Source organism: Syngnathus scovelli, chromosome 4 (assembly GCF_024217435.2).
Source record: "Syngnathus scovelli strain Florida chromosome 4, RoL_Ssco_1.2, whole genome shotgun sequence".
In the NCBI taxonomy this organism is placed as follows: domain Eukaryota; kingdom Metazoa; phylum Chordata; class Actinopteri; order Syngnathiformes; family Syngnathidae; genus Syngnathus; species Syngnathus scovelli.
In genome coordinates, this window is record NC_090850.1 from 7,512,840 (window position 1) to 7,540,776 (window position 27,937).

At 43.0% G+C, this 27,937-nt stretch overlaps 4 protein-coding genes across 6 annotated transcripts in view; 3 read left to right on the plus strand and 1 right to left on the minus strand.

The window, feature by feature from the left end:
• The window catches only part of LOC125967100 (uncharacterized), a 187,328-nt gene that overhangs the window by 15,469 nt on the left and 143,922 nt on the right, over positions 1-27,937 (plus strand). The window lies entirely within an intron of this gene.
• On the minus strand, positions 2,239-6,660 carry LOC125967087 (beta-1,3-galactosyltransferase 2-like). The gene is made up of 2 exons (XM_049717813.1): positions 6,440-6,660; positions 2,239-4,610 (listed from the first exon to the last, which is right to left on the minus strand). Exons 1-2 carry the CDS (start codon positions 6,472-6,474, stop codon positions 3,419-3,421), a joined length of 1,227 nt encoding a protein of 408 aa, XP_049573770.1. The 5' UTR covers positions 6,475-6,660; the 3' UTR covers positions 2,239-3,418.
• Positions 13,370-16,948, plus strand: LOC125967104 (cystatin-B). The gene is made up of 3 exons (XM_049717843.1): positions 13,370-13,563; positions 13,649-13,750; positions 16,693-16,948. The coding sequence occupies exons 1-3, from the start codon at positions 13,498-13,500 to the stop codon at positions 16,819-16,821; spliced, it is 297 nt and encodes a 98-aa protein (XP_049573800.1). The 5' UTR covers positions 13,370-13,497; the 3' UTR covers positions 16,822-16,948.
• On the plus strand, positions 17,508-27,887 carry kiaa0895l. 3 transcript variants are annotated; one of them, XM_049717803.2, is made up of 8 exons: positions 17,508-19,929; positions 19,997-20,131; positions 21,764-22,517; positions 22,597-22,740; positions 23,290-23,422; positions 24,945-25,250; positions 26,146-26,243; positions 26,398-27,887. In XM_049717803.2, the coding sequence occupies exons 3-8, from the start codon at positions 21,795-21,797 to the stop codon at positions 26,557-26,559; spliced, it is 1,566 nt and encodes a 521-aa protein (XP_049573760.1). In that variant the 5' UTR covers positions 17,508-19,929; positions 19,997-20,131; positions 21,764-21,794; the 3' UTR covers positions 26,560-27,887. The 3 variants fall into 3 exon arrangements, with proteins under 3 accessions (XP_049573760.1, XP_049573761.1, XP_068506660.1); XM_049717804.2 differs by having other exon boundaries at positions 17,508-17,725; XM_068650559.1 differs by having other exon boundaries at positions 17,508-20,131.

Sequence of the window (27,937 nt, forward strand, 5' to 3'; positions counted from 1 at the left end):
AATGTGTGCAAAGACAAGCTGAAACCAAACCGATACTGTGTTGCTTCATTGGTAGCTTGACTTAAACAACACTGCAGTGAATTTGGCTAACATTTGCATCAAGGCTTGATAGCGGTTAGCATGGTGTGAGTCAGTAAGCAAAGAATCTTATATTTCTACGTTTAATGTAATACCATGGTAACAATCGACCAATATCTAATGTAAGGTATGTATTTTATAAATCTGTGTGACTTCAGACTACTGAAGTATTACAGCATATAAACATTGAAAATTAAGATATGTACCTTATGTTTTCTTACATTGCTCAGCATTAAAGAGTACCTTCGACAAAGTGTTCGAAACAAACATTCTCCGCGGGCCTGAGGTTCTCCGGCAGGCTATTCCACAAACGGGGGCCGTACAACTGGAACGATGCTTTGCCATGTGTGTGAGTGTGTGTCCTGACCTTTGGGATAAAAGGACCAATAATGAAAATTTCTGTTTTGTTGTGGTTGAGCTGGAGAAAGTTCTCAGCCATCCAGGATCGAAAAGCACACTACCATGAGCGTGAGCACCAGTACGAGCGGGTAGATCAGGAAACACGGGAGGCTCAGGAGCACACAAGGAGCATGACTGTTCACAACATTATGAATCGGCAGGGAGTGACAAGCGGGCAAAGGTTTAAATACACAATGTTAACAAAACTAACAGGTGACAGTGAATGGCTGATTGTGCGACACAGAGGCAGGGAAGGGCAAGAGCGAATACTTTTTTTAACATCTGTGTCAAAAAAACAGAATATGACAATGGCACGTATCACGGAATTTACAATGGCTTCTGTCTTTGTTCGGGCGCATGAGAATTTTTTACCTAATAGGGAGTCTGTGAAAATCGTCCTTAACAAGCCAGATGTGCAGTCCATTGACCTGTAGTTTTCATGGTGTTTAACTGTATGTAAGGCATAGCTACCTCCTACTGCAGTGACGGCTACACTCTCGGAGTTCGTCACAAAGAAATCTGTGACTTTGGATGATGAGCTCTCGCCCCTCGATGCTTTTGTGTGGTTGGCTGAATTTACGTGTGCCTGCAGGTCGTTGGCACCTTTATTTGCAACAGACACCTAAGTGCCTGCCTTCTCTGCACTGGCTACCTGTAATAAAAAAAAGGTCAGCTGATCTTTCCAAAAGGCCCATTTAAGCTATTTATCGATGACACTGCTGTTTCATCTATGTTATGAATTACTCTAAATCACAGGTGTCAAACTCAAGGCCCGGGGGCCAGATACGGCCCGCCACATCATTTTATGTGGCCCGCGAAGACAAATTGTGCATCAAATTTGTGTGTCATTACTAGAATTGCAAATTGTCTTCACTTTTAAAAATATATTTTTTTATAAAAATTTGACCAGTTTTTACTAGTCTGATTTGAAAACGAGTTACTTGTCAGTTTGTTTTGTAGCTTATACTGTATATAATATGAGGTGCTCATGCATTTATTTGGGTTGACAGTCATAACGGCCCTTTGAAAGAAGCTATGACGACAATGCGGCCCGCGAAAAAAATGACTTTGACACCCCGGCGCTAAATCATAGGTGTCAAAGTCAAGGCCTGGGGGCCAGATACGGCCCACCATTTTACGTGACCCCCGAAGACAAATTGTGCATCAACTTCAATACTAAAGTTACAAATTGTCTACACTTTTAAAACATACAGACATTGCTAGCAGTTTTTGTTACCATTGATCTTTTAAAAATATTTGAACAGCTTTTACTAGTCTCCAGTTTCAAACTTAGTTATTCATCAGTTTGTTGACAGTCATAATGGCCCCCGGAAGGAAACTATGACTACGACGCGGCCCGCGACAAAAATAAGTTTGACACCCCTGCTCTAAATGTCACGACTCGTCCCCAATTGTGTCTGTATTGTCATAGCTTCCGTGTGTCTGTGTGCTCGCCCCTCCCCGCCTGTGTGCCCATGATCAGTGTGATCATTCTCACCTGCCTCTCGTTACCTGTCGCGTATTTAAGTCCTGTCGGCGTGTCACAACCTTGTCGGATTATTTCTTGTCTCTTGTCGTTCCTGTGTTTCTGTTTTTGCCTTGTTCGTTTTCTGTTTGCAGTCCTTGTCAGTCAGTCTGTCGGTCAGTCCGTTAAGTTATGTTAGTTTGCCGGTTCTGTTGGTCTTGTTCCCCTCAGCCTCCCGTTCAACTACCTTTTCCCTCAATAAACCCTGGTCCATTCTGATCCATGACACTAAATCATTTAAATTTATGTTCTCCTTTATTCTAATTCAGCAAAGTAATATAGATGATGTTCCCATTTTGTGCCAAGTGATAAATAGCTTTTCTTCATTGCTGCACTCCTCCCTCATAGCTGTTCATGGGATGCAAACAAACATGTCGAGCCTTGTACGTGCAAGAGGTTCCAACAGATAACAGAACTGCTTGCCTGCTGAAAAACATAAAGATAAAAAAACAAAAACTATTCCTGACCAACATACGTATTCATTTGTGATTTTTTTCCCCCCATCTTGGCGATGATGATCATGTTCAGCATGTAAACAGTCAACATAGTTACTTGCCTGCTACTCAGTGATTGTTTGCAAAGCAATGGCAGTTATGAGGTTTGTTGCCTGATTTACAGACATGCAGGTTCATCAAGTTAAAGACGAGTCGGAGCACATTTTTAAAATTCACAAAAGGAAACTGCTTTGTTTGGTGTCATGAGGACTGTGGTTGTCGTAGTGAAAGTCAGAGGTGTTTAATAAAACGTCCTCTATTCTTTGCTGCACTTACATGTAGTCACACTACAGGAATGTATTTTCATTGTCTACACTGGAGTGACTTTTGTACATTTCCACACAAAGTTAGCAGTACGTTTTTGTCATAGAAAGAGCATATTTGGCAAATTTCTTCACAAAATGTTGTGATGAACAGTTTTAGACTGTCAACACATAAGGTAGTCAGGACATTATTTTCTAGGATAAATTTATCACTAACTCAGAAGATGAGGACACACATGCCAATAACTATTTGCTACACTACACGAGGGACCAGACTCATCCCAAAAAATTAGATATTAATAGGACCGGCAAAACCAAGGCCATTCCATATCTGACCAGCAAATACAGCATGTTCATGACAGAATTATCAAATGTTAGTGAATTGGCAGGTGTGAAGAGAGGGAAGGTGGATGCAATGTAAAAGGTTAATTAGTTTGCCGTATTTGGAGTGACAGCAATGAAATTTAAACGGCAATAGTACAATACAATTAGTGCAGTGTGGTAAATATCTCTCTTGGAAAGATAATTGAGGTGATACATATAATAAATACCGATTCCTCTTTAACGTGCGCAATGTAACACATGTTGAGCAAACAGAGGTAAAAACAAAAAACACGTCCCACTCTGGAATGTAATAGTTTAAGTCAAACTTCATCATATCAGCAGGCCTTCCCTGCTTGTTGTAAATCTTTCCAAATCCACTTGAGATCAATATGTTCATCTAAGGTGATGGCGATAAGTCTGGAATAAACACAAGGATCGTATGGCACAGGAGAGAACTGGAAGTATTGCCAATCTGGAGGGTCTGTGGGAGAAATGCCCAAGTATTCCATGCAAAATCCTAAGTGCACGTCTTCAAGGTAAATGGATTTCACATATCTGGAAACTTCCACAAGCTTTTTAGGCAGGTCCATAGAAAGAACATAACCTAGGCCCAGAACATAAAGTGGGTACGTTGCTTTTGGGTAAAGATCCACTGGGACATACCACTTGGAAGTGGGATTTCTCAGAACCTCTGCTTCTTTGGCTACATGTCCAGTCATGTAGTTTGTTTTTGGTGCATTTAACAACATGGAAATGAGATTTGGCACATTGAGGTACACGTCAGAATCAATCTTCATGGCGTAAGGGGCACCGGAGCAGTAGGAGTTAAGCCACTCGAGCATCACCATGGTTTTGATGGTCAGATTATTGTAGGAGTCGAGAAAATCGCTCTGGATCAGGTCTCCATGTTCCTTGCTCTCTTGCTGCAACTCTTCTTCAAGCTGTTTGACAGGCTCCCCGGTATGCAGCCCCAGCAGAAAGAAAACATTGACCACCTTCCCCAACACCACACTTTCCCCTCCCCAGGTGCTGCGGATAACGTCTCGATGACGTCTGTTGTGGGGCGCCACGGGAACCATCAGTGTCACAAATGGTTTCTGCTCTGCACATTTGTTTGGCTCGTTTATAATAAAGTGATACTCAGAAGGGTAAGCTACGACGTATTGGATTTGGCCTTCAGCCAGCGGTTGGTTTTCTGCAACCTGCTGAATTGCAAAGTGACTTCCTTCACTTGATAGTCCAGTTTTGACGCCTTCTCTTTGAGTTGCCCAAACTGTGGCAAATGGAGAAACTTTCCAATCAACTCCTATGACAGAAATGTTGCCACTGCGTAGACCTTCCAGCCCAGTCCACCATTTTCCTGCATTATATTGCATCCACCAATGAGGTCCCCAGTCACTTGCACTGTCCTTTATGTTTACACTGTAATAAAACAAAACTACTGCCAGAGCCAATATGAAGAGAAGGCAGTGAGGTCGTGCAGTACAGCAACATCGCCTGTGTTGCCTGCCATCCAGCATTCCCTGCCTGATGGATGAGAGAGACAAATATTAAAAAACCCAAGTATTTTACACTCTCTATTGTAGTGCCACTATGAATTGACAGCAACTTCTAATGGCGAGCGTGAACGGATCAGAATCTGTCGTTTTTGTAGCATTTACTTGACCCCATCAGAGATTCTTGCGCTTCGCCAATAATAGACTTTGTACAGTAATTGCTTCACTCCATGACGTAGCCGTGTACAGTATCTTATCGTCTACATAAACATTAACTCTGGATTATAACAATGAGCAGGGAGAGCAAAAGTGACACATTACCATTAGGTCACACATTTGAATAATTTCCAGCAATGATGAGGTACTGTCCAAGTGTCCAAAGCCACATACGACCACTCAGGTAATAATCAAACCATCTTAGCACAGTGCTACTTTAGCCCCCATGTGAAGCAGAACAAAACATCTTGTAATACAAAACTTGTAATATGTAATTTTTAACTGTCGTGTCCTTGTCAGAAGCCAGATTGATGGGATTTAAAATTGTTTACACATTTTGAAATGTTTTCATTGCTCATTTATGAAATAATTTAGCTAAGACAGATTGTCAGGATAACTTATTAGTTTGAGAGCACTTAAAAATGGGAGGGCTAATGTGTAGATTGAGATAACAGATGGAGGAGAGAGGGCCACAGATTTTAACAATGTGAGAACACCAATTCTTGCATTTTATAATAGAATACATTTCAATCCCGCTTCCTGCTAATGTAGCACTATTAAAATGTAGGGGGATGACAAAAAAAGGAGTCAGCGGCAAGGTTCAGTTCAGTCACATGTTGAACTAAACTCTGTTGCTTCAGCTGTGAGTCAATAATCAATCTCAAAAGCTCTGAGGCATATCAGTATCTTCACACTAATAAAGATGGTCACATTGATCATGTTTTATGAAAAGAGGTTGGACACAGTCTTATTTAGCTTAAAAGCTTCGTAGAAGCCAGCTAAATCTACCTATCTTCCTATTGTACTGTACGCATAATTTAAATAAGTTTTACGTCACAATAAAATTGCAATTCTGAAATTACAGTAACTATCCACCTATTTATACTACAGAGTTGGGAAAAACCAAAAGGCCAGGAAGAACAGAGAAATAACATTAATCGTTGAGGAGTGTTATAATGACGGCCGTGGGAGTTTTAGTGCTGGCAGCTCTTGCACCTTATTGAAAATATCATATGTTGTTATATATTCTTTTTCACTTAGCCGGTGAAACTACGTATCTGTGGCACACAATTTCATTTGATGAGCAATAAATACTGCATAGTAAATGTATTACAGTGTAATCTTGTTATTTAGCCTTATCTACTTGTAGTAATAATTTTATAAAATTGCTCATTGTCCTCAACGGTAAACAGTAATTTACGCTCTGTACGCATAATTTTCTTTGCTGTGGTAAATATGAGGTAAAAAATCTTTAAAACCTAGCAAAGGAACTTTGGGCCGAATTTGGATTTTATATTGGTAAGCGTTAAGAGACAATTGTGATATGTTACGTCTGACCTACACGCACCAATCGAAAATGAATGAAAACAAAAAAATCTACATTCTGGTAATTCGGACTGACTACCCTGTCTTTTTTTTTTTGCTATATAATCAGTGATCACTGATATGACTGAACATATGTGTCATTTAGATTACAACATCATTATTTTTGTCTTATTTATTTTCTGACATTACACATTACACCAAACTTGTAGTCTTCTACATTCTGTCTTTTTTTAAAAAATATATTGTCTATATTTTTCCGTGTTCATAATTCCACAAAAGGACAACGGACAACATTTCACTAATAATGTGTATACACACCTTTTTCCACAAGTGGTCAAGTCAATCTCTGTCATTTTTATCCTCTCCTCACAATAAAGGTGTGTCTATATCCATTCCAAAAGGAGAGCTGAACAAATCTCCGCTGAAAGATAAAATAAAAAAATGGAATGGTGTCAAACACGTGGACAGGGCTTTCAGCAAGGCTGCTGACAGTGAACCATGCAGGTTGTAATCACCAAGCATTGTAACATGAAAGCATTCCTTCTGTGACTCACTAACTTCCACAGGTTTTTGTTAACCTGGTGAAGCCACACCTTTGTTTGCTCCACCCTTTCTTGCTGCATTGCCATCATCTCTTCTCGGGGGGAAAAAAAAGTCCACTCTGTGGTTAAACTATTACTTTGTTAGAGCATGAACAACACCCGAAACCACGGCTTGTTGGCTCATTACAAACTATTAATTGAAATGGGCTCTTTTGGACTATGATTTCTTATTTTTAGTTTGGCGGAGGCGGGGACGGACATGATGATCATATTATAATTATGGACGGACTGACGATGACGCAAGGGTGCCCAGGTGACTGTTAGTCAGTATTCTCACGCAGGAACAATGTGGACTAGCTAGACGGTATTTAAAGACTTGTTCATGTTAGAAAAAGACAACAATTCAGCCCAGAAATCACAAAAACACAAATACATTTTGCTGTATCATCTATTGTTTTCAAAAATAAAACAAATAGAAGGGCAAAACACTTTCTGTGACTTTTGTAGGATGCTCAAGTTAAAGTAGATGTGCTGCTGAAGACAGGTGGAAAGACGTCTTCTTAACTTCTTAATTTCTGTCATGATTTAAATTCTTATTTTTAAGGGTAGAATCAAATTTCGTTAATGCACTCTAATCAAGAAACTGTTTAAAGGTGATAGTAAACTATATGTAGATTTTCCCTTTGTGCTGCTCTGATACTCCTCCACACTTTGTATATGAGATAAGCTGAATAAATGTACTTTAAACCCAAAAAGGGTTACGTGTACTAAAATAACACACCTGCGACGTGCGTCTATTTACTTTCAGGAGTGGAGTTCTGTTTATCACCATATCAGCAACACACTGACTCAATTCTATTTGCACAATGTGTTACTGATGCTAGTCTTTCTTTTTTATTGGGGTGTTTCCATTTGCAAAGTAACAAAATCAGTATTCCTCTGCCTGACTTCTACGTCATTTATCTGCTCTCTCATGCTCAGCCAGCTCCTACAGTAAATATTAGTTATCCCTCTGGTTCTGGTTTCTCATCTAGCACACCAAGGAACATTAAGACATTGCTTCAACTGGCCATTCACATTTCATTTTTCACTCTGTTTAACAGAATGCATCTTTTGTCATTTGTTTTGATTAGTGTTTGCTAGTTAGTATGTGTCAGGGCGGCACGGTGGGGCACTGGTTAGCACATCCGTCTCACAGTTTAGGGGTACAGGGGTTCAATTCTGGCCTTCCTGTGTGGGATTTGCATGCTCTTCCGATGTCTGTGTGGGTTTCCTCTGGATACTCTGGTTTCCTCCCACATTCCAAAAACATGCAAGGTAGACCGATTGACCATTCCAAATTGTCTGTAGGTGTGATTGTGAGTATGCATGGTTGTTTGTCTATACATATATGTGCTCTGTGATTGGCTGGCAACCAGTTCAGGGTGTACCCCACCTAACGTCCTGAGACAGCAAGGGGAGGCTATAGCACATCGGCAAACCTCATGAGGATGAGCGGTTCATAAAATGGAGGGATGGATGGATGGTTTTACAGAACACCTTATCTGTTTTATGGCAGCAATTCTGGTATTAAATATTTTCGTATATGATATGCTTACCCCTCCGTGAGTCGTCACCTTATCGTGGTGGAGGGGTTTGCGTGTCCCAGTGATCCTAGGAGCCATGCTGTCTGGGGCTTTATGCCCCTGGTAGGGTCACCCATGGCAAAAGGGTCCTAGGTGAGGGGCCAGACAAAGCACGGCTCAAAAAGCCCCTAATGAAGAAAAATATATATGGACTTAGATTTCCCTCGCCCGGACGCGGGTCACCGGGGGCCCCCTCTGGAGCCAGGCCTGGAGGTGGGGCTCGAAGGCGAGCGTCTGGTGGCCGGGCCTTTCCCCATGGGGCCCGGCTGGGCGCAGCCCGAAAAGGAAACGTGGGTCCCCCTTTCCATGGGCTCACCACCTGTGGGAGGGGCCAAAGGGGTCAGGTGCATTGTGAGCTCGGCGGCGGCCAAAGGCAGGGACCTTGGCGGTCCGATCCCCGGCTGCAGAAGCTGGCTCTTGGGACATGGAATGTCACCTCTCTGGCTGGAAAGGAGCCCGAACTGGTGTGTGAGGCAGAAAAGTTCCGACTAGATACAGTCGGACTTGCCTCCACACACAGTTTGGGTTCCGGTAATAGCCCTCTCGAGAGGGGCTGGACTCTCTTCCACTCTGGAGTTGCCCACGGTGAGAGGCGTCGAGCAGGTGTGGGTATACTTATTGTCCCCCCCAGCTGGGCGCCTGTACATTGGCGTTCACCCCGGTGAACGAGAGGGAAGCCTCCCTCCGCTTTCGGTGGGGGGACGGGTCCTGACTGTTGTTTGTGTCTACGCACCAAACAGCAGCTCAGAGTACCCACCCTTCTTGGGGTCCCTGGAGGAAGTGCTGGAGAGCGCTCCTTCTGGGGACTCCATTGTTCTACTGGGTGACTTCAATGCTCACGTGGGCAATGACAGTGAGACCTGGAAGGGCGTGATTGGGAGGAACGGAACCCCCGATCTGAACCCGAGCGGTGTTCTATTATTGGACTTCTGTGCTAGACACGGATTTTCTAATGAACACCATGTTCAAACATAAGGATGTCCATGTGTGCACTTGGCACCAGGACACCCTAGGCCGCAGTTCGATGATTGACTTTGTAGTCGTGTCATCGGATTTGCGGCCGCATGTTTTGGACACTCGGGTGAAGAGAGGGGCGGAGTTGTCAATTGATCACCACCTGGTGGTGGGTTGGCTCCGATGGTGGGGGAAGATGCCGGTCCGACCTGGCAGACCCAAACGCTCTGTGAGGGTCTGCTGGGAACGTCTGGCAGAATCCCCTGTCAGGAAGAGCTTCAACTCCCACCTCCGGCAGAGCTTTTCCCACGTCCCAGGGGAGGCGGGAGACATTGAGTCCGAGTGGACCATGTTCCGCGCCTCCATTGTTGAGGCGGCCGACCGGAGCTGTGGCCGTAAGGTCGTTGGTGCCTGTCGTGGCGGCAATCCCCGACCCCGCCGTCAAGCTGACGAAGGAGTCCTATCGGGCCGTTTTGGCCTGCGGGACTCCGGAGGCAGCTGACAGGTACCGGATGGCCAAGCGGAATGCGGCTTCGGCGGTTGCTGAGGCAAAAACCCGAGCGTGGGAGGAGTTTGGCGAGGCCATGGAGAATGGCTTCCGGACGGCTTCGAGGAAATTCTGGTCCACCATCCGGCGTCTCGGGAGGGGAAAGTAGTGCAACGTCAACTCTGTTTACAGTGGGGATGACGTGCTGCTGACCTCGACTCGGGACGTCGTGAGTCGGTAGGGAGAATACTTTGAAGACCTCCTCAATTCCACCTACACGCCTTCCATTGTGAAAGCAGGGCCTGGGGACTCTGAGGCTGACTCTCCAATCTCTGGGGTCGAAGTCACTGAGGTAGTTAAAAAACTACTCGGTGGCAAGGCCCCGGGGGTGGATGAGATCCGCCCGGAGTTCTTAAGGGCTCTGGATGTTGTGGCGCTGTCATGGCTGACACGCCTCTACAGCATTGCATGGGCATCGGGGACAGTAACTCTGGATTGGCCGACTGGGGTGGTGGTTCCCCTCTTTAAGAAGGGGGACCGGAGGGTGTGTTCCAATTACAGGGGAATCACTCTCCTCAGCCTCCCTGGTAAGGTCTATTCAGGGGTGCTGGAGAGGAGGGTCCGTCAGGAGGTCAAGCCTCGGATCCAGGAGGAACAGTGTGGCTTTCGTCCTGGCCGTGGAACAGTGGACCAGCTCTACACCCTCAGCAGGATCCTCGAGGGTGCATGGGAGTTCGACCAACCAGTCCACATGTGTTTCGTGGACTTGGAGAAGGCATTCGACCGTGTCCCTCGGGAGGTTGTGTGGGGGGTGCTTCGGGAGTACGGGGTGCCGAACCAACTGATAAAGGCGGTTCGGTCCCTGTATCACCGATGCCAGAGTTTGGTCCGCACTTCCGGTAGTAAGTCGGATTCGTTCCCAGTGAGGGTTGGACTCTGCCAAGGCTGCCCTTTGTCACCGATTCTGTTCATAATTTTTATGGACAGAATTTCTAGGCGCAGCCGAGGCGTTGAGGGGGTCCGGTTTGAAGACCTCAGCATTGCGTCTCTGCTTTTTGCAGACGACGTGGTGCTGTTGGCTTCTTCAGGCCGTGATCTCCAGCTCTCACTGGAGTGGTTCGCAGCCGAGTGTGAAGCGGTCGGGATGAGGGTCAGCACCTCCAAATCCGAGTCCATGGTCCTCGATCGGAAAAGGGTGGAATGCCCTCTCCGGATCGGGGATGAGATTAAGTATCTTGGGGCCTTGTTCACGAGTGAGGGGAGGATGGAGCGCGAGATCGACAGGCGGATCGGAGCAGCGTCGGCAGTAATGCGGACTCTGTACCGATTCGTCGTGGTAAAGAGAGAGCTGAGCCAAAAGGCAGGGTCGTGACCGAAAGAACGAGATCCCGGATACAAGCGGCCGAAATGAGTTTTCTCCGCAGGATGTCCGGGCTCTCCCTTAGAGATAGGGTGAGAAGCTCGGTCATCCGGGAGAGACTCGGAGTAGAGTCGCTACTCCTCCACGTTGAGAGGAGCCAGATGAGGTGGCTCGGGCATCTCATCAGGATGCCTCCTGGACGCCTCCCTGGGGAGGTGTTCCGGGCATGTCCCACCGGTAGGAGACACCGGGGACGACCCAGGACGCGCTGGAGAGACTATGTCTCTCAGCTGGCCTGGGAACGCCTTGGGATCCCCCGGGATGAGCTGGATAAAGTGGCTGGGGAGAGGGAAGTCTGGGAGTCCCTCCTGAGGCTGCTGCCCCTGCGACCCGACCCCGGATAAGCGGAAGAAGATGGATGGATGGATGGATGGATGGATGGATGGATGGATGGATGGATGGATGGATGGATGGATGGATGGATGGATGGATGGATGGATGGATGGATGGATGGATGGATGGATGGATGGATGGATGGATGGATGATATGCTTAGTAACTTATCTTGGGCCCTGACTTTGTATATTAAAATAAAATAAAAAGTAATAATAAAATGTCACAAAATAACAAACAAAAAAATCTTCCAACGGGGAAGTACATCATGACTCATGGTGGGATGGTACGTTTGCCTGACTTGTGTTTCCGTAGTGTGGGTTCAGTTCCCACTCAATGACGCTTTGAATGAGAGTGAATGATTGATGTTCCGATATGTACCTTGTGGCACCAGTCCAACCTGTCCAGGGTATAGCCAGGAGAGGCTTGAAGCTCACCCATAACCCTGAAGTGGTCAAAAAATGGATGGAAATGCTTTACATGTTCAAAAGGAGTAAACAAATAATAAAAAGGTATTGCCTGCTTATTGGTCATGATGGCAAACAGGAACAGAAAGTCGTTCAACTCAGGAATGGGGAACCTACTATCATGAGCTGTATTTTGATTAGTTATAGATTTGTTTCATGTTTTGACAGGTTTATCCTGTGTCCCATAATTATGCCTTATCCTGCTTGTTAGGTTATCATTTCTGCCTATTCTCATCCGCCTCGTTTCTTGTTTCAACTAATCAGCTACTCCCAGCCACTCGTGTCGTGCCTCGATATGCTGTGGTTGTTTCAGTCGTTGTTGTTGTGTTCCCATGTCATGACAAGTTTTCCCTGTACTTTGTAGTATTGTTTTGTTTCCGCGAGATTCTTCGTTGCTTTGTAATTTGATTTTGTTACTTCACTGGTTCTATTCTTCCAAGTAAATTGCCTTCTTTGTTTTGCCCCCAAAATTATTTTGAGACCTGTCTTGCTTTCCCTCCCAGCTTTACTTTATTTGGGTTCACCACATTGTGCTACAAACTATGCAAACTCATCTACCTATTTTCGTGACAAAATTAACCTTGGGATTTATTTGGACAGCAAATGCAGCATGTGAGAGTGACATTACCTGTCCTTAAAAGATTATTAGTTGTCAAGAGGCTGGAGGTTGATGCAAAACAATTAGCTAGCAATGCAAAAGGCAAACGTGTTTCTTTAAATATTAATTATGTTATAACTATAACTCTAAACTATAGTTGCGATACAGTAATCAATACAATTAGTGCAAAGTGGGATGTACAGTATTATTGACAGTGCTACTGTTAACGTTTCTGCTCTTTACAATTTCTTGTTCAATTATAATAAAGTCAAATTATAATAAAGCCACAATGTGTGAGCTTGGATGCACAGGAACTGCCTGCCTTTTTCCTTCCCTGCTGAGTTTAAATGTGACTTATTTCCTATGTGACTTAGTATGTTCATTTGCCCGCCCCCAACAACCACCAGATTGCATGGCCTTTATCTTAGTTCCCAAAAATGCAACTCCTTAGTTAATGTGTCTATTTACACAATAGAAAAAAAAGTCAAACTTTCTAAAACATTTTATTGCAAAGCGGGTTGAATAATTTGGAACGAAACACTGTACTCGGTCCATGGATTATAAAAAAGTCAAATCCCCGTTACACAATGTCAATCTCAAATGTATAAATATATTACAAATAGTACATGATTTAATGAAATACATTTAATTTTTTGTTTTTATTTCATTTCATGATCAAAATGCGGCATTCACCCTATGTCTGTTCCCTTTAAGAGGGGCGCATTTGTGATGAAATTCAAGTTGACGCCCCTTTCTGGTGTTACGCCTCTTTGGAATAGTTCGCTCCTTTCCAACACCACGCCCCGTCTTGCGGTCTGCAGACTGATGGTGTTTCCTCCAAACGCGAATGGTACGGTCCATTATTAGTCATCGTCACATGACAAAGCGGTAGTGTTCAACTGGAAAGACGCACGAAATCTTGCACTTTTAATCCACAGTCCAAGACGCAAAATGATGTGCGGAGGGCTTGCTCAAGCAATTAATGCCGACGAAGAGATTCAAGAAATATGCGACAAAGTGAGTAAGGAATTTGACACGATTGATTGATTAGTTTGAAAGTACAACAAAAACAATATACTAACCAAAAACCAATGCCTTTCAGGTAAAGTCTGATGCTGAGGAAAAAACTGGGAAGACTTTCGACGTCTTCATCGCCAAGAGTTACAAATCACAGGTTGTGACTGGGACCAACTACTTCATCAAGGTAAGCTCGAAGCAAGCGAGAAAAAGTTGGTCGGCCTGACGTTTGATATTTGATATTCCGTTTGTTTTAGGCACCGTCCATTCATTACATGTCCTCAGGTGACATATCAGACAAGTCATCATAAATGAAAAATATTTATTATGTTTATTATTCTGAAAGCAGTAATTGATATAAATTGTACACTACAGCTTACTAAAGCTAAAAATGTGCTGGTAACGATCATTATGGAGAAATAAGAGGCTTTGACGTCACAAAATTACACATAAATTGAACAAATGTTCATCAAAATCGGATTCATGCCTCTATTACGATGTCACAAGCCCCCACCGGCTAACGCAGGGGTGTGTTAGGCTACGGATTGTAGTTATTGATCTGACTCCAAATTGCGATCAACACTTAAAGGGCTAGAGACATCCCTTTTTTTTTTCAATTAGAACGGAATTTGATAGAATGTATAAAGTGAACACATTTGCCGCATTGGAAATTAAAAATGGACACCGATTACTAAGAATAAAGCTGAAATGAAATGCCAGTTTATCGATCGGGTCCCGCACGAAGCCAAACTGGCGGCGCCATTACTGTGACGTCACAAGTTGTACATCTGGATGTCAACAAACCCAAACAACATGGCAGATGATAGCGACAGCTCCGTTTCTAGCGGCAATATTAGCATCATTTTATCCGATTCAGAAACCTCTTTTGACGCAGAATAAGATGAATCTAGCAGTTCACTTGGGCTGAGCTGAGCACATTTTCTGAATTGTGCCCCTCCCGTCACTCTGGTTAGGTTGTCATAGTAAAAAATGCTCTTGGGGGCTTTAGAGTGCCGAGTTGATCTCGGCACATGAAGACATGACCATCTGCAACGTTTGGTTTAGGTTTTATAAGCATTTTTAATTTTATTGCTTAAATCGCATTTTCTCGACGAGCTGAGCACGTTTTCTGAATTGTGCCTCTCCCGTCACTGTGGTTAGGTTGGCATAGTAAAAAGAGTAGAGTGCCGAGTTGACCACTGCGAATGAAGAAATGAACATCTGCAGCGTTTGGTTTAGGTTTTAGGCGCATTTTTAATTTTATTTCTTAAATCGCATTTTTTCGACGAGCTGAGCACGTTTTCTGAATTGTGCCCCTCCCGTCACGCTTCGACATACTTTTCAAAGTCAAAGTCTCCTTTATTGTCAATTCCTCCGCATGTCAAGACACACAAAGAGATCGAAATTACGTTTCTCACTATCCCAGGGTGACAAGACAGTGTTCACAACGCACATACAAGTAAACAACACAGGAAAAATAAAACAAGAAGATGAACAATAAGAGTGATAGCACGCTAGCCGCTCCCGATGCACAGCAGAGTCCGGAAAGATAAGACAGAGTTCACAACGCACATACAAGTAAACAACACAGGAAAAATAAAACAAGAAGATGAACAATAAGAGTGATAGCACGCTAGCCTCTCCCGATGCACAGCAGAGTCCGGAAAGATGACAGTCAACCAGGCCACTGTGAACACGAGCACACAGCAGGCACGCACTGTCCGGTTCGTGGATCCTATCAGGCGAAGTAAAACCATCTTGTCGTCCCGCGAACGAACGTACGCCAGGATAATGGAAGGCACGGCTAGGCGAGCTGGGTTGGCCGCAAACCTGGCCCGACGTCTCCGCGCTGGCCCCGCTTCACTTTTTGTTTACATTCACTGAAGCTAAACGCGTACAACTTGAGACATCATGAGACGTCACTTCCGGCTGGCGGCTTGGTGCAGTCAAACTCGTCTGTGCGGCAAATTTAAATTATATTTTTCAGAGCAACAGCTTCCTTTTCGTTGTTTCGAGCGTCAATTTATATTTATAAGCCCATAAACTAACTAAAACCGATTTATACATATACCGGTGTCTCTAGCCCTTTAACACATGAGTTGCTATGTCCCAATCCACACACTGGCGCACCTAACAATTTTGCGAGTTTGTTCTGTCATAGAGAAGACCAGTAGATCAATCAGACCAAATTTACCAATTGTTTATTCCTGATAAAGCGCACTAATACAGGCCTGGGTCCCGGGTCCCTCACACTAAAACTCGTGCGTTTTTGTGACCACCAAAAGACGACACATTCTTCTGGGTTGCCCAGTTTTGAAGAAACACAATATGAATATTAAAGCATGCAAAACATTGTGAGATGATTGGTCGATGGCCATCGCCTCCCCGTTTAGGTGTTGTTGCTGAGGTCAGGCGGTTGGGTATTCCCTGCGAAGCCTGACCACCTGGACATGATGTTGTTCTCGTTTCTCACCGACCTTGAGGTGTTCTCGTCCGGTACTCCCTGTCTGGGCCTATTCCACCACACTTCGAAGAAAACAAGTTCATGCAGTTTGCCTGCACATTCTTCGCCACCCACCAATCCACACGAGCACTCCGATACTAGATATTATATTAATATGATTATAAGTTTAACACAACCTTAAAAAATGTGTTTGCAAACTGCCGAAAGCACATTTCCCTTTAGATGTCAAACTCATTTTTTCGCGGGCCGCATTGTAGTCATAGCTTCTTTCGGAGGGCCATTATGACTGTCAACCCAAATAAATGTATGAGCACCTCGTATTATATACAGTAAAAGCTACAAAACAAACTGACAAATATCTCGTTTTCAAGTCAGACGAGTAAAAACTGGTCAAATATATAAAAAAAAAAGATATTAATAAAAGTGAAGACAATTTGCAATTCCAGCAATGACACACGAATTTTATGCACAATTTGTCTTCGCAGGCCACATAAAATGATGTGGCGGGCCATATCTAGCCCCTGGGCCTTGAATTTGACACTGTGGGCTAACGTATAGTTCACTTCCTTCTTTTTGTTACCCTTAATGAGTATAACATTTAAAATGTAAATGGTTGGCGCAGTTGAGTGGCTCTTCTAAACATTTGTGTTCTCATACTATTGTAGGTGCACGTGGGAGGAGACGACCATGTCCACATGCGCGTTTTCAAAAGTCTGCCACACACTGGTTCAACGATGGACCTGGTTAACATCCAAGAGTCCAAGACACACGCAGATGCCATTGAGTACTTCTGAATAACAAACAGAAAGTCTATCCGATTTTCCATTGAGGGCCACTTTGGGGTACTTGCATATTAGGGTACTGGCACATTGGAATTGGTATATTTTGCAAATGAATGAATAAACCTCAAATGTGATTATTTGTTTTTTGCCAGGCCTGATGTGAGTTTTTGTGCATTTTTAGACATTCAAAAACAGGGGTGTCAAGCTCACTTTTGTCGTGGGCCACATCGTAATCATGGTTTCCTTCGGAGGGCCATTATGACCGTCAACGCCATATATGATACATTATAGGCTACACAACAAACTGATGAATGAGTTTTGAAGCAAGAGATGTTCAAATATTTAAAAACAATGTGGTAATAACAATTTCTAGCAATACCTCTATTTTGTGAAATGAAGACAATTTGTAATTTTAATTTCGACGCGTGACTTTGTACTGTCAATTTGTCCTCACGGGCCATATAAAACGATGTGGCTGGCCGCTTCTGGCCCTGGGCCTTGGGTTTGTCACCTATGTTCAAAAACAACTTTATTTTCTTGCCCAAAAAAATTTGTTTGATTTGATCAGAGTTTGGATTAAAATTATGATTAATGCACTGTTTTCATGGACACTAAAATTATTGATCCGATTAGGACTCACACTTTCGATCGGAACAAATCCCTTTGACATGCGCAGATTGACTAAACGCTATACGGAAATAGTAGTAGAAGAAGAAACCGTAGCGACTTCCGTGTCAACAAAACATTGTTACGTCAAGTTAACACTTCCTAATGGAGCTGCAATGTAGTATCCTCCGGACCGTACTTTTGTGTTTCCTAGTTTTGAGACGCAAGGCCCGCTGTACAATGATGAACTGTGGGTGGCGGAAGACTCCTGGAATAACAGACGAGTATACTGACGTCACAGTCATGGGCGGTAAAGGCGGTTCGTTCCGAAATGTTGGAATAAGTGTTTTCATGCACGCCCATCGAATTATCAATCAACATAAGCCATCTCTGAAAATGAGCAAAATTGCTGTTGGAAAATATAAGTTATGTTTTGGTGAATTATTGTAACGTTGAAATTTGTTCCCAGGGTGATTTGATTGATTGAGATATTTTGCGTGTGAAGGTCTCGCCCTTCATACAATAATGGACACGGAGATGTGGTCACAACAACTCAATCAGCATTTTGCAAAAAATAGTGGGAACCGGAATTGGTATGTCAGCACTTTTGAAAATGGCAGGAACTGGAAGTCCTGTCAGCGTTTTGGATTCATGCCGAAAGGGGGGCCTGGTCTGTGACGTCAATGATTTGACAAAAGCTATACTTTCTAATGTCTTCACTATAGCTGTTTTCTAGTAATCTCTATTTTCTTTTGTTGATTATTCCATAGTTAGTTGGTTGGCTTTTTGACAGTTTTCACTTGGACTGCTAAATTGTAGTGCTGCATAATCCATTACAGTATAGGCACCCATTCTTCCAGCTGTATAGGTAAAATAGAAACATAGACTTCCGCTACAAGGTGGTCCTGCTAGTATTCTAGATACTACCAGTCACCCTAAGCTAAGTTACTAGTGCAATGGGTAATGTGCATGCGCATGTTTGATTATCAGAGCTGAAACACCTCTCTCACTCATTCTGGCTCTCCTTCTCACTCTACCTTCTCAACCATTCCTCTCCTCAACCCAACTGGTCAAGGCAGTTGACGAGTCAGTCTCTGGGTTTCTCCCTTTTAGAGGGAGGTTTTCCTTGCTTCCACCGCTACTACTTGCTCAATTTAGGTGATTTCAGTGTCTTGAAACATCTGTTGGGATTTAGTGCTGTATAAATCAATATGGATTGACCTCTTAGTAACAGAATTGTGAATCTTTAATGAATAATCAAGTGATATAGTACCATGAAATTATTAGAAAAGTACTCCTTTTAACATTTACAAACAACAGTTTTGTTATGTGGGTGGCATGGTGGAGGACTGGTTAGCACACCCGCCTCACAGTTCTGAGTTACAGGGTCGAGTACGTCTCCGGCCTTAATGTGTGGAGTTTGCGTGTTCCCCGGTGCCTGCGTGGGTTTTTTCTGGGTACTCTGTTTTTCTCCCACATTCCAAAAAGGGAAATTGACCACCCCAAATGGCTCGTAGGCGTAATTGTGAGTGTGAATGGTAGGGTGTACCCTAGGGTGACCAGACGTCCTCATTTTCCCGGACATGTCCTACTTTTGAGCCCTAAAAAATGTCCCGGGGGAATTCCAAAACCGTCCGGGAATTTGTTGGACTGCCTCAAACATAATACATGTACAGTACATTGTCAATACAATTACCACTCCGTTCTATATCACATAATTCCAGGTTTTTCTGTATTGTTCGCAAATAAGTCACGCCCTTCTCAAATCTAGTCACTTTGCTACGAAGTAGGGTGGGCTTGACGGTCTACACCGTATTTACAAGCAATGCCAAAACGAAAATGCACGTTCTTGGAGGAGTTGAATACAAAAATTCCCATGCTTTCGCCAGGGTGTGATCCTTATGAAGCTGTGTGCTTGACATACAAGGCAAATAAAGGTGCCAATGCACCCCGCAAGAGGAGGACTGAAGAGTAGCCCTTTGTTTATATTCAAATGCTGCACCGATGGCCATATTTATTTTCTTTTTTTTCTTAGTGTACCACAATAAAACAAAGAAAATGTCAGTTTGTTAGTGTAAATATGTTTTTGTTATTGTATGTATGTTGTTTTGTGTTATTCAGGCAATACATGCAATTGCTATACAGACACCATGTCATTTGTGTCAAAACATATGACACAAATGACCCCAAAAAAAAAACCAAAATGACCACCCCTCCTCCAAATAAATGACCACGCCCCCTCCCAAAAAAGTTGTCCTCTTTTTCAGAAACCCAAATCTGGTCACCCAAGTGAAAACGCATCTAAATGTCAGTGAACAATATGGAAAACTTGTTGCTGATAATCGGTGAACGAAAAATAATTTGTCACAATTGTTATGTTGATGTAATGCGTGACATTTTATCGTCACTTGAACCGGAATAGAGTGGAATTGCGTTTCCGGTGTCGTGCGTCATCACGCAGCGTCGCGTGACGTCATATGTTCCAACGCAATCGCCGCTTCCTGGCCGGTCCAGGTAGGTGCCTCAGGCCCGCTCCACACCGGACCGTTATTCGCCTTGTTTCTGTCCTCTCCTGCTCCAGAAGCACTCGGCTGACTGCTGCTGAGGACCTCCGGCTGGCTGTCATGTGCGAGTGAACGGTGGGGAAGAATGGAAACCTCTTACCAACGCTGATTGGCTCTTTGGTTGGGAGTAGTTTGTGGAGGAAATGTTGATGGTAAGAACATTTGTTTGTATTATCTTGAGAGGCAATATGAACTGTTTGTGTTTCACTTGCAAATTTAGTGCAAGATCTAGTTTTCTTCCAATTACTTAAACGGATTATATTATTGGGAGCAATTTCTGAGAAGATTTAATCTGCAGCAGTGGTGGAAAGTAACGAAATGCAAGTACTTAGTTACTGTACCTAAGTAATTTTGCACCTAGATTTTCTTGTATCTACACTACTGTTGAAAAGTTCAATTCAGTGTTTTCCATGAAAACCAACATAATTGCAAAAGGGTTTTCAATGGTTTTGTAATCATCCTTTAGCAATTAGCAAACACAATGGACCATTAGAATACTGGAGGAATGGTTGCTGAAAATGGGCCTCTATGTAGATATTGCATTAAAAAACAGACGTTTGCAGCTACATTAACAATGTATGGAGTGTATTCTAGTTTAATGTTATGCTCATTGAAAAAAGTAGCCATTTTATTTTAAAAATGAGGACATTTCTAAGTGACCCTTAATCTTTGAATGGTAGTGTATACTTTGAGTATTTGTTCATAAGATGATTTTTTAAATTTTTCTTCCAATGTTTGAAAATATATCTGTATGTTCTATTTATTGCTTTGTCAAAATGTTAACACAATTTTTTCCAAACCCCACGAATTACAACACTTTGTCAAAAGAAGTTCCTAAGGAGAGATAAAGGCAACCTGGAGTTGAGATATTGATTGATTGATTGATTGATTTGATTGATTGATTGATTGATTGATTGAATGAATGATGAATGAGATTTTGGTTGTGGAAAACGTAGGGATAGCATCAGGAGTAATGTCAAGGGAGTATCAATGACAGCAGATTCCAAGAAGCAAGATATTCCGTATGTGGCTGTGAGAATGATTCATGGAGAATTTGTTGTCTTGTGGCAGCCTAAAAATAATCTTCTGGTGTCTGTCTTAACTGAGGAAGTACACACATGTACCTTTAAGTCATTGCAAAAAAAAAAACCCAAACAAATCTGGTAAAATTTAATTATTGCCAGTAACCTTATTGGACATCAAATGGAAAGGAAGCGGTGGATGAATGGCACAGCTGCTGAACCTTATGCAAAGGAGATGTGTTGGACTGTGTGAAGGAAAAGGCGTAAACCGATTGGTACCGGATACATTACAACTACACATTTTCGAGTAGAGCTGCTCGATAATGTAGAAAAAATGTAAATAATGATTAATTTGTAATCATGATTATTTAAACAATCATTTATGTTTGGTACAAAAGAATATCTTTATAAAAAACTATTAAGACGAATACATTTCTTTGAAACACTATAACTATGTAAGTTCTTCTATACACTCTAAAATTTGTTGTACTTATTGTCTTAAAACGCTCATGACTTTTAATCTGAAAGAAAATTATATTAATCAATTAATGTTGTGTAAATTAGCAATTGTTATCAACTCGCTCCACAATTTCCCTTAACGGTTAAATGACCTTTTAGTTTTATATTACATATCAAATTGAGTAAAGCTGTAACACGTTGCTGTTACAGCTTTACTCAATTTGAATTGCTTGTTTGAAAAAAAAAATGTGCAACTCATCCGCTGGCTGTGTAATTCCCTGATCTCTGTTCTGTCTGCTCCAGCCCGAGTGAGGCAGAGCTGGTGGCTGAGGTGATGGTGTTGGACTCGGGTGAAGTCCTCATGGATCATGTCGAGGGTGAGCATCCTGAAGGCAGTGGGCTCCAGTCGGACAAGTCCAAAGCCATCAAAGCTAGCAGCAGCAATACAATGACGCTGAGACCTCGGGCCGGAAGGCGCCGTGTTTCCAAGCAGGCCAAGGCACCCCTAAATGGGTTCCTGGCTCAGAATGACACTGACCAGGTGGAAGACAGCAAGTTAGTGTCAAAGGCGGGTGATACGCCCAGGCCAGCTCTCCGTCGCCCCCTCAGCCTAGACATGACACCACAGCGCCTGCGAAGGTCTCAGGAGCAGATGGCAGAAAGGCAGCTCACGCAACCACCTTGGCGCAGCGGGTCGGCTGCCCCGTCACCCCCTGCTCGCAGCCGGACTAGCCTCAGCCTAGGTGCCGGTGGTTGGATGCGCCGCAGTGAGAGCACGTGCTCAGTCAACCACTCCCTGGGGCTGCGTGATAAAAAGGGGAAAATGCGACCCGCCACCTCCCTACCACACATCGCTAAAGGTGTGGGAAGCATCCCACCATCCACCTCCCCCAGGCCGTGTCTGCTTGTTGCTCTCAGGCCTCTAAACCTTGAGCAGGAGAAGAAAAGGTTTTTCCAGTCTGACTACAAATATGAGCCCCAATTTGAATATGCCCAGCCGGAGCAGAACTCCGTGCTAGACAAGTACAGCGAGGGCTCTGGCCTCTTTCTCGAGCAGGTATGTCACAATCGCAGAAACCAAATCTTTTTATCAATCAAGTGTGAGTTCACATTGGGTGATTTGTGTGTGACTGCAGGCTGTTGGAATCATGGAGTGTGTCCTGAACAAGTTTGGCTCCTATGAGACTTTTGAGGAGGTCACAGGTGGGACTGTGCTTCCTAAGAGTCAGGTGTGGGCCACCGTGCGGAAATATTTGCAAAAGGAAGGCTGTGTGGGTGAGGTAAGTGCAACCCCAAACTTTAAATGTGGAAACCACAGACATTAAACATTCACATTAAACATACACAAAAATACATAACCATTTTGTGGCATCTAGGTTACCATAAAACCAAGCACATTATTTTATATTTTAAATTTGTATTTATTATTTCTATCTGAGAATGGCTCAGTGGCACGTTCCTGTGTTGTGGCAGCACACACAATGAATGAACTCAGGGCTCTAGATTAACTTTCCTTTTTTTTTTTTTTTTTTTTTTAGGAGTAGTGACCCTCAAAATGATATTTGAGCATCACAAGCAGAACACTAATGTTGTCATAATACCAACATTTTGACTTTGATACTATACCTGCTGAAAATACCTCAATACCAAATAAAATCCCAGAACCCCTCAAATCTAGTTTCTGATTTTTGAGCATTTTTTTCCCACCTTCAATAGAAAGAAAAAGTAAATGATAATGACACTATTGAAAACTTTGACATGGCCCTTTAAAGACCACCCTTAATACATTAAAACTTTGTGTCTGTATGTTTTTGTGTGTGCATTTTTAGGTTGTGGTACGTCTCTCTGATGAGCTGCTTTCTCAGGCCGTCATGATGGTGGAGAGCTGTCGTCCAACTCTGACCATCAACCTGGCCGGAGCACGTCAGCACTGGCTAGAGGGGATGCTGAGACACGAAATAGGTGAGCTTACACAAGAGCACGCTCAATTGGATGTCAAGTTTTCATCAGTTCCATTTTTTCCCTCCTTTTGTCTGTGGTTGGAGAGCACGTGTGTCTTGGTGTGTCTTATCACCTTCAGCAGCACTGCCAATTTAAGTTCCTCTATAGCAGGGGTCACCAACAGGGTGCCCGCGGGCACCAGGTCGCCCGTGAGGACCGCATAAGTTGCCGGCAGGACTGTTCTAAAATTAGCTCAAATAGCGGCACTTGTCAGTGAGTTGCATCTATTTATTTTACAGTCAAACCTCGGTTTTCGAACGACCTGCTTTCTCGAACAAATCGGAATTCGAACAAAACATTCGAGATTATTTTGCTTCGGTTGTCGAACAAAATTCGGAGGCCGAACCTCGCGAGATGAACCGGGAGGACACGAGAAAACCCAACCGCGCGGCCCGGATGCCGACTGACTCCGTTGTTGTTGTATTTTCGTTACTTTGAGGATTGTATTAAGCCCTAATCATGTCTCCAAAGAAAGCAAGTGGGAGCAGTAAAGCCATCCTAAAACACAGACGCTCTTAAAGCAATGCGACAGTGAGCGTCCGGCGCGCTGCGGTTGCGCGATCGGACCAAATTCAGCTCCCTGCGCACTGAGGTCCTATTAAATTTTGGAAAGTACATCAGAACTTTAAAAATATTTTCTAAATTTTAGCGACGGCTCTGTCACAATAATGCGACCAGCGCGGTGCACCTGCGTGGTCGGCGACGCGCTACTGTTGCGCGTTCGGCGGTGCGCTGCAGTTGCGATCGGACAAATATGCGCAAATAAAAAAATGCTTAAAAAAGGCGGTTTTTGTCTGGAAACGGATTAAAAAAATTTCCGTTATTTGTGATGGGAAAAATAGATTCGGAATTCGACCGATTCGCTTCTCGAACCGCCTTCTGGAACGGATTGTGGTCAAAAACCGAGGTTTGACTGTATTTTTGCTCTTCTTGTTAAAATCACACTTACCTGTGAACTGGAAATGACAATAATAACACATAGTGAAAGCTAAATTGAGCAAACTGGCGATTTCAGAAGTGTGTGTCAAACTCGAGGCCCTTTGCCTTAATCAGTACCCAGGAAGTAGCTCTCGGTTTAAGAAAGGTTGGTGACCCCTGCTATATAGTAGTAATAAATGTCATATGTGGCGGCACGGTATCGCACATCCGTCTCACAGTGTGGAGGTTGCGGGTTCGATGCGTGTTCTGGTGCGTCTTCTCCCTGTGCCTGCGTGACTTTCCTCCGATTACCTCCCACATCCCAAAAACATGCTAGGTAGGCCAATTGAGCACTCCAAATTGCCCCGAGGTGTGAGCGCGAGTGCAAATAGTTGTTCGTCTCTGTGTGCCCTGCGATTGGCTGACAACCGGTTCAGAGTGTCGCCCGCCTACTGCCTACAAGTTTTTCTCTTGTGTGTGCTATTGTAATTATTATTTGTACTGCAGACCAACCCATTGGGGTTAAACTTTAACCTCTGCGTTATCAATGTTTGTTCGCGGTCAGGCACACATTATCTGAGAGGCGTCAACAACAGTCTTCAGCCATGGGCCACAGCAGAGGGCAGAAAGCAGTTTGGCCTCAAGCCAGCGAACCCCACTGAGGAGGGGCTGGCCAGCCTGCACAGTGTGTTGCTACGGAAGCAGCCGTACTTGTGGCGGGCGGCTCTTCTTTACTATACAGTTTTCCATGCCAGCAGCATGAGCTTCAGCCAGCTTTTCAGTCACGTGGCACGCTTTGTTCAGCATCCAAACGTCCGCTGGGAATACTGCCTGCGTGCCAAGAGAGGACAGACGGACACTTCACAACCAGGTGAATGCACGCATGCTTTGGCCATCACGTTCTCATCCACATCATCCTCTTGAACTACTTTAGAAAAGTACTCGCTCATTGTTTGATCTAATGCTTCACAAGACATTTTTTGACAACTTGCGTGTAAAGACTTAGTATATATTATGAACTAATGCCAAAATGTTGTGGGGTGTGAGACAATTCAACAGACGTCTATCATCATGAATTTTAATCATCATGACATAAGCACTTGATAATAATAGAAAGTATTGTACACAATGGATGTGCCAAAACATCCACAACTTGTTCTAAGAAATGAAAATCCAGATTTTTCTGGGGGTCTGCACAAGTAGGGCTTTTTGAGAAATTAAATTCTGATCTGAGAAATGTACCAAACCAACTGAGGAAAAACTGAAAGACACTTTGACTATACTTCAATTCAAGTTGTTGACTTGCCTGCAGTATATTAAGCATTCAGCATGACAACTTTGCAAAATTCTACCAAACAAGTGTGGCGTAGACTTGCATACCAAAATCGGTCGGATTACAAAAATACTGCAAACAAATCTATGAATTTATCCCTTCAAACAGAAAGATGGAAAGATGTGGACTGCACTTAAGCACTGAAATATCAACACTGTATAAATAAATGCATTCTGATTTGAATTATATTAATTATTTAGCTGGAGTGACCACAGTTCACACATAAGAAAAAAAACAATGCAACTACATTCCCATAGCTTTGCTAATGTTGTGAAATGATGTACAAAGTAATGCTAAATTTGCTCGTGTGTGAGGGTGGTAATGAAATGCAGTAGATATATAATTTTTTTTTTTTTTTGCCACAATTCATGTTCAAGCATCATTAATTTGTATTTATTTTAATCTGCTCTGATGCTGTATGGTTCTCTCGCAGGCTGCTTCAGTAAAGACCAAGTTTATTTAGACGGGATCCTGCGGATACTTCGGCATCGAAGGAACATCGACTTCAAGATGTTGACTTCCTTAGGAAAGGTCTGTCAGTGCCTTTATGCATCAACGCAATCATTTTATTTGACATTTCTATTAAAAGAGTGATCACAGCTCATTACAAATGCAAACAAACGTACACATTCACATAGTTGATTATTTGTGGTGATCTTGAAAATATGATTTTTGTTGCTTTTAGGTGTCCTATGAAGATGTGGAGAAGCTGCGGCACATAGCAGTGATCAACGACGCCAGAATCCCACATTTCATGCAAGACCAGGAGCGCTACCTCCAACATCTGGATCACATAGTCGCAGTGAACAAAGTTGACGATTCAACATTGGAGCAACTGCTTCCATGACCCCCTTGCACCACCTAAAGTCACTCGGTGAGCTGAATGGCACCAAAAATGATTCAGTGTTGGCGATTCTCTGAGCATTTTTTATTAAACTTGAATGTTACAAATAAAAAGGGACGCACGCACAAGCACCTCTTGCTCCATTCACTTTTGTCCATCGCATGTATGTAAAGGCTTTTAGGCACAGCAAAGCTCCCTCACTCACCTTCACTTCTCTCACTACGATTTCACGTCACGCCACGTCATATGCACCATAACTATCAGATCAAATTATCATCGAAACCAATGACTGTACAAGACACTGCTGCAAATTTATTTCAACAATCACATGTATTTATGCAATTTTTTTGAGGGTTCAAACTGAATGTTACCAACATTAGCTTTAAACATATTTGTATGTTGTGGTGTTTTTTTTGTTTTTTTTTTTGCCTTAGAACATTTGTATCATGTAAATTAAAATGACACTAATATGTATATAATCATGGGAAGCCATGAATCTTTGAAATCAAGTGCCAGGGGCCTCATGGAGGATTTACATTTCAGTGTTCCTGAGAGTATGATTTGTCTTAACATTGTTTTGGGTCTTTCTATCAATAGGATACTGTGATGTGATCCAGCGATAAAACACTTGCGGAAAATTGTTGATGAGAGGATTGATGTCATTTTTGCGTAGCAAGATTAACAGCAACTCCCTATTAACATACACCCATGGCTTCAAAACAGAACTTTCATGTTTCAAAATGTTTTTTTTTTTTTTTCTCTTGTTTTCTCTTATTTTCTTGCTACTTTCTACTGTTAATGACACTTTGAATTGCATGTATCTCAGGTTAACTCATTTTGGTTCAAACATTCCTCTGACACATTCTGGCAGGTAAACCAGGACCAGGTTGGGGTGGTATCGCAGCCAGACCTGATCAATTTTGATCGGTTTCATATGTTTGCGCTGAGGGTTTTTTCTAGACTCAAATTACCTTCAATCAAGGAGTGTATAAATTTAGCCCCAACTTTCTTTACCAACATTAGCTTTAAACATATTTGTATGTTGTGGTGTTTTTTTTGTTTTTTTTTTTGCCTTAGAACATTTGTATCATGTAAATTAAATCTCCCCCTCCTCCCTTGTGTTCTCTCTCCATCTTAGATCTCGGAGCGCCGTAATGTCTAATGCCGACAAGCCTGTACGCACTGTTAGTTGTTTTTTTTGTTTCTTGGGCAAATTTAGCCTGTTAATTACATCTCGTTGCCTAGTATTGGGTAACGACAATAAAGGTGATTGATTGATTTTCATGAACTTGAATGTACTGTGTATTTAATAAATAATATCTGCTACATAATTGAAGTTTTCTTTCATGTCCTGCAGTAAATAAGCTAACACTGTTATGTA

What these genes read in the sequence shown, in the direction of transcription:
- LOC125967087 (XM_049717813.1), bottom strand. Translation starts at nt 6,474, where the DNA reads ATGACAGAGATTGACTTGACCACTTGTGGAAAAAG. An exon ending in TTGACCACTTGTGGAAAAAG is followed by an intron (nt 4,611 to 6,439) that starts GTGTGTATACAC and finishes CTCATCCATCAG; the next exon opens with GCAGGGAATGCTGGATGGCA.
- LOC125967104 (XM_049717843.1), top strand. Translation starts at nt 13,498, where the DNA reads ATGATGTGCGGAGGGCTTGCTCAAGCAATTAATGCCGACGAAGAGATT. An exon ending in TTCAAGAAATATGCGACAAA is followed by an intron (nt 13,564 to 13,648) that starts GTGAGTAAGGAA and finishes AATGCCTTTCAG; the next exon opens with GTAAAGTCTGATGCTGAGGA. An exon ending in GGACCAACTACTTCATCAAG is followed by an intron (nt 13,751 to 16,692) that starts GTAAGCTCGAAG and finishes ATACTATTGTAG; the next exon opens with GTGCACGTGGGAGGAGACGA.
- kiaa0895l (XM_068650559.1), top strand. Translation starts at nt 21,795, where the DNA reads ATGGTGTTGGACTCGGGTGAAGTCCTCATGGATCATGTCGAGGGTGAG. An exon ending in CTGGCCTCTTTCTCGAGCAG is followed by an intron (nt 22,518 to 22,596) that starts GTATGTCACAAT and finishes GTGTGACTGCAG; the next exon opens with GCTGTTGGAATCATGGAGTG. An exon ending in GACGGACACTTCACAACCAG is followed by an intron (nt 25,251 to 26,145) that starts GTGAATGCACGC and finishes GTTCTCTCGCAG; the next exon opens with GCTGCTTCAGTAAAGACCAA.